Source organism: Rhinolophus ferrumequinum, chromosome 10, assembly GCF_004115265.2.
Source record: "Rhinolophus ferrumequinum isolate MPI-CBG mRhiFer1 chromosome 10, mRhiFer1_v1.p, whole genome shotgun sequence".
Classification (NCBI taxonomy): Eukaryota; Metazoa; Chordata; class Mammalia; order Chiroptera; family Rhinolophidae; genus Rhinolophus; species Rhinolophus ferrumequinum.
In genome coordinates this window covers 55,471,646-55,482,700 of record NC_046293.1, presented here as the reverse complement: position 1 = coordinate 55,482,700, position 11,055 = coordinate 55,471,646, and the positions used below count along the sequence as shown (strand labels likewise).

At 45.7% G+C, this 11,055-nt stretch overlaps 1 protein-coding gene and 1 long non-coding RNA gene across 2 annotated transcripts; both read right to left on the bottom strand.

The window, feature by feature from the left end:
* Nucleotides 1-44: 44 nt before the first annotated feature.
* LOC117028631 (uncharacterized) lies at nucleotides 45-1,286 on the bottom strand. The gene is made up of 4 exons (XR_004424149.1): nucleotides 1,194-1,286; nucleotides 1,059-1,083; nucleotides 637-659; nucleotides 45-379 (listed from the first exon to the last, which is right to left on the bottom strand). It is a non-coding gene; the product is annotated as an uncharacterized LOC117028631 (long non-coding RNA).
* Nucleotides 1,287-2,775: 1,489 nt separating this feature from the next.
* On the bottom strand, nucleotides 2,776-10,508 carry PA2G4 (proliferation-associated 2G4). The gene is made up of 13 exons (XM_033118296.1): nucleotides 10,212-10,508; nucleotides 8,201-8,329; nucleotides 7,836-7,941; nucleotides 7,675-7,744; nucleotides 7,343-7,435; nucleotides 5,770-5,833; nucleotides 5,447-5,525; nucleotides 5,221-5,299; nucleotides 4,996-5,129; nucleotides 4,563-4,657; nucleotides 4,315-4,442; nucleotides 4,105-4,158; nucleotides 2,776-3,888 (listed from the first exon to the last, which is right to left on the bottom strand). The coding sequence occupies exons 1-13, from the start codon at nucleotides 10,297-10,299 to the stop codon at nucleotides 3,823-3,825; spliced, it is 1,185 nt and encodes a 394-aa protein (XP_032974187.1). The 5' UTR covers nucleotides 10,300-10,508; the 3' UTR covers nucleotides 2,776-3,822.
* Between the last annotated feature and the right edge of the window lie 547 nt (nucleotides 10,509-11,055).

Below are 11,055 nucleotides of genomic sequence, written 5' to 3'. Positions count from 1 at the left end.
AGTCCACCAGCCAATGGAACCATAAAAACCACAAAACACAAGACTTTGTTTCTTCAGCTAAGACAGCAGATGATTTATTGTACACATTACATTCAGCCACAACTGAGAACAGAACTTGTCCAGAATGTCACAGGTCCAGAGCAAAGGACTCTTTTGTACGAGCCAAGTGGGTTTCTCAAAAGGTGGTAGCGGGGAACAGATGGCAATGTATGTTCTAGATCCATTGAGAAGTCCTAGATATTAGGCATGCAGTCCAACAATTTGTTGCAGTATCCCTGGCCTCTGGCTTTCCTCATTTCTGCTCCTGTGGCTTCCACCGGTGTACAAGCTAGCGGTTTACTTGGACCTCTGCCTCATCTTTCTTCTTTTGCGCTTCAGCCTGAAAAGCAGACACGGGAGTACACTTCCTGCCCATAAACCCGAGGTTCACTCTTTCCCTCCCATCTTAAACGTACATACGATACGCAGGGTGATAAAACGATCATGCACTCCATTCTACTGTCTTGTGTCCAATCCCTGGCTCTGACAAGTCAATTCTCAAAACATTTTCCACCTAAGTTCACCAAATGTTCCTCCCAAGCTTTGACCCAAGGCACGCTCCACTTCCCTCCTCCCGTGCCAGCAGTCTCAACATACCTGCGCATTCGCTTCTTCCTCCACTGGCAACCGATCATAACCAGAGACAAGGAATAAAACAAAAGGTCATTAGTTTTAGAATCAGGATTAGGTAGGGATGTGAAGAGCGTTATTTAGAACCAGGCAAGTTCTTGACCAAACATGAGGGCTCAGTCTCAGTAATTACATCAACAATTTGGCCTCCCAACCCAACACCCCAAAGTAAACACCGAATCCCGCGTGCGCTCCTCCACTCCCCACTCTCCACACAACACTTACCCAACCAGCTCCGCTTCTCCCCAAACTATCCTTCATCTCCCACTAGGTCTTGGCACCCTTGAGAACCCATCGGTTCAGGGAATCATGGCGGACTTCCCGTGCCTGGGTCTCCACCCCCAGCCATCAATTACTGCAGCCTCAGCTCACTACCAGGAACTGCTTACCTTGGCTCTCATGGCGCGGAGGTATCTACGGGTAAAGAGAAAAAGGCCACAGTTAGTTTGCCGTAACGATGGCAAGGGCAGAGACGAGATGTTAATGGATTGTACCCGAAGTCCGCACACAGGCCGCACACTCACCCAAGAAGATGACGCTAAGGCCGAGAGAGCGCTAAGCGCCCGCCTACCGCCATTTAAGGGAGCACTCAGTGTCGTCACTTCCTTTGCCTCGCCCTACCCACCCCGGGGGCGGGGCTGCCCAAGGGGAGTAACAATGGCTTCCGGCCCTTCTCAGGTGCATAAGTGATTTAATTCCTTTGGAAAGCAGTATTTTTGAGTTACAAAATTCCCCCTTCCGTTTTATTATGAGGACATTGTATTATTTAAACGTGAGCACCTATTTCCAATATGGGACCTAGAGGTGCAGACGAGCAAAACACAGCGATTTCCGTCTTCCCTCTCATTGCTTCATGGGAGTTGCAGTTTCCTTGGCGACACCCTCCATTTTATTATGGATGGGTGCAGACTGTACAAAAATGTTTTACTGGTTTGCCTTATTTTCCAAACTAAATTGCTGCAGGGAGAGTCGATCGCGGAACCTCCGAATGTCCTAAGGTTCCAGAACACGGAAGAATGTAAAGTTGGGGAGTTAAGTAAGCTGTCATACTACAAAAAAAACCCCAAACTGTCAGTATTGTAAACTTTCCAACTATGCTCTCCCCCCACAATACCTGAAGCAGAATGTCACAATGTATGTTGGTCACAATGTATCTTGTTCAAAAGATACTTCAGTGATCCTCCCTACCTGGTGGTAAGGATCAAGCCAATGGAGAGGGGAAGATCAGATCTTCTCTAGGGCAAGGGTGGTATGTGGTATTAAGATAAATAACTTCCCAGTCTCAGGGTACAGACATGTCAGAAGCCCTTGGTAAATAAAATACCCAAAGATTTGGCTACAGTGAACGAATTCTGAAGAATGGAGAAGAATCCTTAACCACTGACTTCACCTTATTCACTTTGATACTTTATAGTTTTTATAATCCCTCCTGTGTGGTGGTTTCCCTTTATAATTTATTCAATAACATGTCACCATTTAACTATTAAAGTAAGGTTTTTAAAAAGTTGGGGCCCTTGTTCCAAGTGCTTAAGAAGTTCTAGTATTTTCACCATCAGAATATAACAAGTTTTTGAAGACAAAAATAAAAACCCTAGCACAATTATTTTATGTTGTCCCCCAGGATTTCACCTGTTGATTGTCCACTCGTCTATAAGCTCTTATGAAGAGTCGTGTTTTGTTTCACTGTAGTATCTACAGATCTGCATGCCTCACGTGTAAGATTGAATAAATCTCAAATCTAATAAATTATTCATCTCAGGCTGGCCCTGAAAAATTGCATAATACTCAAGGAATTCTTCCTGGCTTTCTAAGTCAAGATAAACATTTGTATAGTATTTTTCGCAGTATACATAAATGTACTAATCCTGAACAAATTATCAGAAGCAAGGTTGATGTTTTCACTTTAGAAAATTTAATCATACTCACATAGAAAATTTACTATTTTAATCCAGAGAATCCAGGATTTATGTTTTTTGGGTTGGGAAGTATTCCTTGTTTTAAAAGTAGAATATATCAACAGAAAAACCGCTCCAAGTGATCATCAATCACTTCAACAGACACTCCCCAGCACTTCCAGCAAATAAGAGTAGCAAAGGCACACGAGTATGAGCAAATCCAAATTTATTTTAACACCATGTCATTTTCAACGTGTTTAAAAACCTCATAAGTTAGTGGGAGCTCTAGTTCCCTGGGACAGCATGCCAGAGGTACTGAAATTCGTCACCTTTCTCTCCAATCCCCTAGCGATTCATCCAATTCAAGTCCATAGCTTCAGAAAGCCAGGAGTTGTCTCTCCAGTCTGCTCCTCTGGTTCCTGGTCTTTCTTTCAAGGAAGGGAGGTCAAAATATTTCAAACAGGAACAAAACCACAGTTGAGGTTCCAGCTCAGGTTTGTAAGATGGAGCAAAGGAAGACCCCACTGACTCCAAAGAATTGGACAGGTTGAAATGGACTCCTCCTTTACAGCTTTGTGGGGGAAAGGGGGAAGAGTCCTGCAGAACAAAAATGACTAAAAAGATTTACAAATGAGGATCCATTTCATAGATGAGAATCCCTTGATAAGTGCAGGCTCCAGCTCCTAAAAATGGGAGGGGCCTGACCAGATAGCCTGGATCAGAAAAGGAATCTGCCACATGTGAATAAAAACAATCTGAAGAACAGTTTCTATTTTGAGGCCAGGTAACATACTTGGGGAGAGCAGTAAAAGAGAGGAACAAGCCCCAACAGATGGAAAAATGCTGACCTCGGAGTGTATAAAAAAATTTCAGCTGAATTTTTAGTGGTAGTGGCTACTTTAGCCTCCTCCCTGTTCTATTGTAGGGCCATAAACCTTGACCAAGCAGAGAGTGGTAGAAAAAGGCTAGAAAGAGGGGCTTGAAGACGATGAATTTTGACTCCTGATTTTATTATTCAATTTCTCTTTTCAATTTAAAGTAGTCTTCGGTGGCTGGGAAGCCTGGCCTCCCAAGACCAGAGTCAGTTGGAGCTGGTTGTTGTTGGAAGGGGGTTGGGTTGCGGGGCCGGGAGGGGGGCAGGGAGACCCCTGCTCTGCTGGTGGTCCTGGGTGGAGAAGACAACTGCACTTCACAGAGCCCGGGGTGTGGTGGGAAGGGGATGAGGCAGGAGCAGCAAGCTGGGGAGATGGGACCCACCTCAGTCCCCAGCTTCATTCTCTTCTAATGTTTCCCCACTGGTGGCATTCTCTGCAGTCTTGGAAGCCTATATTCGTGTAAAGAAGACTTGTCAGTTTCCAACACCTCGGGGTAGTGTCTGGGGGACCAAGGACAAAAATCCTAATTCTCTAGGTCAGGGCTGAGAAGGGGGAAAATAAGGATAAATAAGGATATACAGAAATCTACGCCCTACCACAACCCAGGAAAGTGGAAGAAAGAGGGATCCGGTTCACCCTGCCAAAGAGGGATGATCATAACATACCTTCTTTTTTTTCTTTTTCTGGGTTTTCCGACTTGCAGAACTCTGGAGGAGGGCCTGGAATATAGGAGGAAGAAGGAAAACAAATTTTGAGGAATGTAGAGGAAACAATCTTACTCTCAATATTGTAGCTCTTTTTAGAACTTTGCTGATATTTAGTTCTCACTTCCAGGACAGGTACCACGTGCTCACGACGTTCCATCCCACACTAACCTTTAGTTCTGCATCCTGGACCTCCATCTCAGACTTGTAAATGTCAGGCTCAAAGGGACCACTGGTTATCCGCATGGGGCCATTGGGCATAAGCAGAACTGTAAATTTAAACTGGGCAACAAATTCACCTATGGGAGAGAGAAGTGTTTTGATAAAACGTTTCAGGGTCATACTCTTTTTCTGTAAGTTACAGGGAAGGAGGAGAACATATAACCAGGGACTCCAAAGTGAAGCTCTTTAGAACTCACCCTCCTTCTCATAGAGAACATTAAATGGTTGCAGCAGTTCATGTTTGGCGCACTCCACCACACCCATCCGGGCCTTCTTCTCATCTTCAAATGCTCTGGGTAGGCGAGGACAAATTAAGATGTCCTTTAACTTCCTCTCAAGTCTCACCATTTTGGTCACGTTTTTCTTTTTCCTTTTTTTCTTTTTCAATGATTGCTCATGTTTTTAAACAGCTCCTACCCTCAGACAGAAATCATGCGTAGGACTGCTTTTACCTTCCTTTCAATGAGAGGGAGGTGGGGAGAATAAGAGAACGTGTGCATGCAGGCTGGAGCTACAAGTCTAGGCAGGAGGGGAGAAGGAGGGAGGGATGGAGGAGGGAAGAGTATTCCTGGGTGTGTGGTCTATGAATCAGACTGGTTCCAAGTCCTGTCTCTGTTAAGTGCAATATACCTTAAAGTAAATGGCATGGCATCAAAACGCCTTTCGACCTCACTGAAGAAGGCACGTGAAGTTTTCATTTTCAGGCCATACTGTTTAGAAGGATCTCGTTTATAAATGGTGGTTCTCTGTCCTGCATCCTTGGCCTAAAAGAGTAAGTTAGATCACATTTGTTCCGGTGCTTTGGAACACACCCTCAGTCACTCCTCTTTGCCAGCGCTGGTAAACTCTTCTCACCTTGCCCTCTCCTGAGCTGACAAGAACATCCACAGCATATACTTCATGTACCTCAAATTCAGCTTTCTCATGGTCCTTCCTAAAAAGAATAGAAAGGGAACCATAAAGAGCAATAAGTAGTTCCTGGAGTTTGGAGAAGATGGACGAGATTAAGCTGGGAGTATGGTAGAAAAAACTCATGACTAGTCTGGTATGGTTCAAGGTGAAGGGTGCGATTGGCACCTACTTCTGCTGGTCTGTGGGATTCTGGATAATGGTCTTCTCTCCATCAATGACATGCTGCTTCAATTGGTGTGACAGCATACCTGTAGATAGGACAGAGCCGATGATACCAGCCAGCTAGAATTCCAAAAGGTTTCCAAACCCACCCACCTACATAGTTTGATAGGGCAGGCAACGAAAGAAAAGTTGCCTGGCTATGGAAACCCAGGACACAGGTTTTTGGCTTAGAATATGCTAGAGCCAGGATGGATCCTCAAAGGAGGAAAAACCTTAATTCTGCTAAGTCACTCATACTTACACCCTCAACCCTTTTATCTGAGGTCTCACCTTCTATTGGCGTGCAATTAAATGAGTGGGCAACTTTGTTCCAGGCTTCTGTCACTTGTGTGTTCTAGAAGTATAAGAGCAAATAAAAGGTGAGATACCAGGAGCTAATAAGTTCTCTACCATGAGAATAAGAAGCATAAAAGACCGGAGAGTTCTAACATCCTCCATCAAGTACAATGATTCTCATTGGTTTTTTCATGTCGTAGCCCTATCATTCCTACAACCTAAACATACCTTACATTTGCATAACCTTTTACAAAGTGCTTTCACAAAGATGGTCTAATTAGACAATTCTGGAAGATGAAGAAACTGCGGCTCAGAAAGGTTAAATGATTTGCGCAGGGTTAAACCAGTTAACCAAAAGAACCTGCTATAAACCCAGGTTTTATGATACTAAGTTCAGGGTATATTCCATTATACTTGGCATTCTAACCTGTTGAGAAGGGACAGCAAACTCTTATTTCCCCTCCTTACCTCTTGTAAACATAATCTGATCCTTACCTAAGCTATAGGTAAAAGTTCTTGGACAAAAAGAAAAGTGAATAACTAATAACAGCTAATATTATTAAACTATGTGCTAGGTACTGTGATAATCACTTCACATGGATCATCTCAATCATCACAACAACCCTGGGAGAATAAGGCACAATTTTATTTTTTCCATTTTACGGATGAAGAAATTTGAACTCGAAGTTATTTTTAAATAGTAAGAGGTGGCAACAGGGTGAGACCCCAGAAAGTCTCATGTTATAACTATGTAATAACCACTAGACAGCATTACCTTTTAGTGAAGATACACAATAGTAAGTTATAAATAAAAATAATCAATATGCAAAATAATAATAGTTCACACAAGTGTTCACTATATGCCTAGCACTGTTCAAACATTACAGCTCTATGAAGTAGAATCACTGTAAGAGGATTAAGTGAAAATGATACAATTAATTGACAATGGGGATGAACTACAAACTGATTAAGTGTGAAGAACAAGAAAGCACAGAAGAGGAGCAAGAAAAGACAATACTTTAAGTATTGAACAAGTCTTTGGAAATTTAAGTGTTAGAGAAATGTCTCCACTGATAGTCTAATACACTAAATTGTATTAAATCATGAAAAGTTTATGATCCCTGGGCTTCCTAATATTGTCTTGCAAGGTACAGAACTAACTTTGAGCCTCTTTGCCACCAGTTTACTATTATTTTTGTTTTATAACCTTTTAAAGTTGAGTTTTAAAATATATCTGTGCTTTATTTTAAGCTATCTACCTCAAATTTTGGGGGAAAACGCGCAACCAAAACATGAAAAAGGAAGGATCTCTGTAGGCTCCACATACCCTCATACACCTAGCATGGAACCGTCTATGGTAGGCATCACGGTTAACTGCTGTTTAGTCTTAAGCTCTTTAGTTCCTGCCTCTTCTCTTACAGAAATCCCATCGGAAGTGGTAGCTGATTTAAAAAAACTGTTTTACGAGAGGGCTGTGGGCAAAGTTGGCAGTGCAATATAGAATCGCTGTAGATGCCTAGTGTAGCTTTGGCTCTATCAAACTTTGGAGCTAGACTAAACAGCTTACCTGGTTTCCAGGTTTGACCAGGCGTAGGGCAGCTTCCGCACAAAGGTGAGCTGCCTTAATGACATCTGCTTTCCTCCCTGTTACTTGGGTCCCCTGTAGATAAGGAAATGCAATCAGTGTCTTCCTGGAAAGTTCTTTAACTCAGCTGGTTATTCAGTTAATATCCCTGTGCCCACTATGTAAGGTCAGCCAATGAACAAGAGAAATCACCCTTTTTCCTTTTATTTCTCCAGAGACTCTCTCAAAACTCACTTGGTGGTAGGGCGTGGGAATAAGAAGCAAGCAGCAGTGCACGCTCACAGGTTGAACAAAGTTCAAAGCAGGCCACCTACCTGAGCTACATCAACCACAAAAGTGTGAGCCACATTAGCGATGAAGCCATCCACATGGACCCCAAGGTCACTGAGAAGCAAGACCAGAGTACAGCATTAGCAACTGGGACTATATAAATGCTTAGGAAAAAGACAAGTGCTCTAAAACAGTTTAAGCTTACATTTTTACCAAGTCACCTTCCTTGAGAATATAGTCCTGGTCGCTCTTCAAAGGGGAGAAGTGACATACACAGTTATTTACTGAAATGCTGGTGGGAAAGGCAATACCTGTAGAGACAGAATCATCAGCCTTACTGCCTTGCTCTCTCTTGGAGCCCTGTTGCCCCTCAGAAGAATGGAAGGATTTTCTTCAGGGTCTTGCCTAAGTTTAATAAGTTTGGATTGCGTAGCAAACTGCTTGTAACCCACTTGCCATTTCCAACTTCCAAATATCTCAACTAGAGCTGGGGTGAGAGTTGCATCATTATGACAAACAGGAACAAATAAGGGTCAAACTTGGGAAATTAGTGGGGGACTGATTTTTTACCTTTCTTCATTTCTTTTTCTTTCTTGAAAATTTTCCCCGTCTCTTCCATAATCATGGCATCACCTTTCTCACACAAGCTCAGTACCGACACACCTGAGCAGGATGCTTCCACCAGAGACCGAAGTACCCCTAAGGACAGAACCCCACCATGTCAGTCCTGCATGTGCTGTCTAAAGTTACAATCCAAGCAATACCTAAGAGTTGGACCCAGAATGTCTAATATTCTCTAGTGCCACTGCCCTAAGGCTGAAAGAGGAAACAAGTTTTGCCTCTTGGAATGTACCTACCTTTAATCTCTAAATTTCTACCTTCCTTTCCTAAAATAAAGAAGTCAACACTCCCTTCCCTTCCTTATATGTGATAACTGGGTGTATACAATCTGTCTCCCTAGGCAAGGGAGACCTTCCACACATACCTACGGTGTGGTAGGACAGAATTATGAACTTCAAGGGGGTCCTCATGAAGGTATCCCACATACATGCAAAACAGACCAAAAGAAATTTATAGGCGTCAGGGACAACAGGAAGGTAGGCACACAACTGCTGACTCCAAGCTGATGCATTGTGAAATGCTACCTTCTCCCTTCTCAGACACCTCAATTAGGTGTTAGTAATTTAATTTATGTAGACTTATTTCCTCACAAACAAGTGTATAAGCCAAGGGGACTTAATCTAAGGTCCCTGGGCTTCAGCAGGCTCATGGCTTACAACTTTTAGCAGATCATAAAAAGGTATGTGACCCAAAAGTTCTAAACTGTTATCTGCAATCGCAAGTACCTCAGAAGTTCTAAATTGCAAAAAAGTTTTCTTCTGATTCAAACCACTAATATCAAATACAAAAACGTACCAAAAATGGGGATACCATACTAAATGTCCATTATGTTATAAAGCATCTCCATGGCCCATCCTGAATTCTAGGTTTGATTTTTGTGATCTAAGTTTTGGTGAATCTTTGGAAGGCTGAAACTCATGTTTCCAGCCATTGGACCAGAGGCACTCTAAATACCTAGCTTTACTATCAAAAGCATTTAAAAGCCCAAAGACAAGCAGTTTCTGTCCTCTCAACTGGGTTTTAAATTGGAAAGGTGAATTGGAAATAGAGAAAATAGAAAGTGAGACATCTGCCTAGAGTGGCAGGCAGCTGCTGAGAAAGTCAGAGCAGTCCTAATAAGGATGACTTCTGAGATCCTAAAATCGGTCCCCCCTCCCCTTTCCAGTACTATTCACAAGTTTGTCTAGTTGGGGTGAGGGCCTCAAAAACATTTCTGGAGTTGTCAAGCTCGAGATCAAATACAAAGGCTAAGAAAGGCTATCTGCACAGATTGACGGTAGTAATGAGTATCTTCAAGAAAAGCCAGATACATCTCAAAGAGGGTGTGAGGAGCTCCACGGGTGCCTTCCAACGGTCCCAAAGCTGGCCCAAGAGTAGAATGGGGCGCCCACCAGGGAAAGAGTTGAAGTTAAGAACCAAAGACTTCAGTAAAGCACGTGGTAGAGAAGCTGGTGTCAGGGACGGTAAGCGGAGGAAGAAGGCAGCCAGCGATCAGCACAGGAACCCGGCAACACGTGCCGGCTCGACTCCTCACGCCCCGAGAGCCGCGACAAAATAGAGGGGCGCTCCCGTCGCCAACATCTGGGTGCTTCCTTTTCGAGGTGGCCTCGTCGCTGCCCGAATTAGAGGCGGCAGGGATCCGGACCAAATGGTGAGGGGCAGGAGACGAACCTTGCCTCCTTACTAACGTCCTAGGGTTCGCGACGGCCAGGGACCCTGCTCTGAGCTCTTCCCCGTCGCCGCCCCGCACCTCCAGACTCCAGCCCAGGCCTGGACGCTCAGGTCCCAGGCGCGACACAGGAGTCTTCCCACCACGCCACCCTCAGCGGACCGGCGCGGGGCCCTCAGTAGCTCACTCTGCTTGACCCCACCGCTCCAGCCCCTCCAGAGCCCGCCCAGTACCATCCTCCTTGCCTCTTCCTCTCAGACTAGATCCCCGGACCCCTGAGGCCGCACTCACGGTTGGCGATGTCGCCCCCCATCTTATACTTGGTCACGACCAGGTCCTCGGCGATAGTTTGCTCCTGCTGCTCGTCCTCGCCCGACATCTTCCCGCCGCCACCACCACTGCAGCCTCGTCCCCCCGAGCTGCCGCCTCTGTCTCCCTCGCTAGCCACAGGCTGTGGTCTGAGCCCCTTCGATTCGCGAGGAGGAGAGCGCGAGCAAAAGCGCGAGCAAGCAAGGGAGCGGGCGGGAGGGCGAAAGCGAGAAGGTGCGAGCGCGCGGGCTGAGGCGCAGGGCACGCTGGGACAACGAGTCCTTTCCACAGCCAGCCTCTAGCCGCCCTCTTGGACTCGTGAACTACAACTCCCAGCCTGCCTTTCGCGCCCCTAAACCAGGCCCTGGGGCCTTGCCCTCCGAGGGCCTCGCACGCTGGAATCGCCGGGCACGCTGGGAAGGGTCAGGCTCCAGTGGGAAGGCGGAGCCGTTGGGAGTTTAAGAAGCGTGGTCTCTGCGGGAAAAACCGTGTCCACCAGGAGCCTTGAACTGGAACCTTTAATGGAGGGGGGCGGGGGGCGGGCTGAGGGAGAAAAGGCGGAGCTACCCGCGGGGAATTGGGTTTGGAGGCGGTGGGGCAGGGTGGAGCCCAGGCGATTGGGGGTGACTAGGCTCAGGGCGGGGATCCCTGGAGCGGCTGGCAGGACCGGCTCTGCGGGTCCAGTCGTCCTCCGATACTAGGAGAACCGGGAGGGGCCGAACGGGTTTGGAAGGAGACCAAGGAGCAGGGACTTAACTGGGCCCGCGGACTCCGAAGGGATTATCCATTTACAGCCTCCCAATCTACAGACCGGACTCCCACAGAA

What these genes read in the sequence shown, in the direction of transcription:
- PA2G4 (XM_033118296.1), bottom strand. Translation starts at nt 10,299, where the DNA reads ATGTCGGGCGAGGACGAGCAGCAGGAGCAAACTATCGCCGAGGACCTG. An exon ending in GGGGGGCGACATCGCCAACC is followed by an intron (nt 8,330 to 10,211) that starts GTGAGTGCGGCC and finishes TTCTGTCCTTAG; the next exon opens with GGGTACTTCGGTCTCTGGTG. An exon ending in GCCATGCCATTTACTTTAAG is followed by an intron (nt 4,658 to 4,995) that starts GTATATTGCACT and finishes TCGCCTACCCAG; the next exon opens with AGCATTTGAAGATGAGAAGA.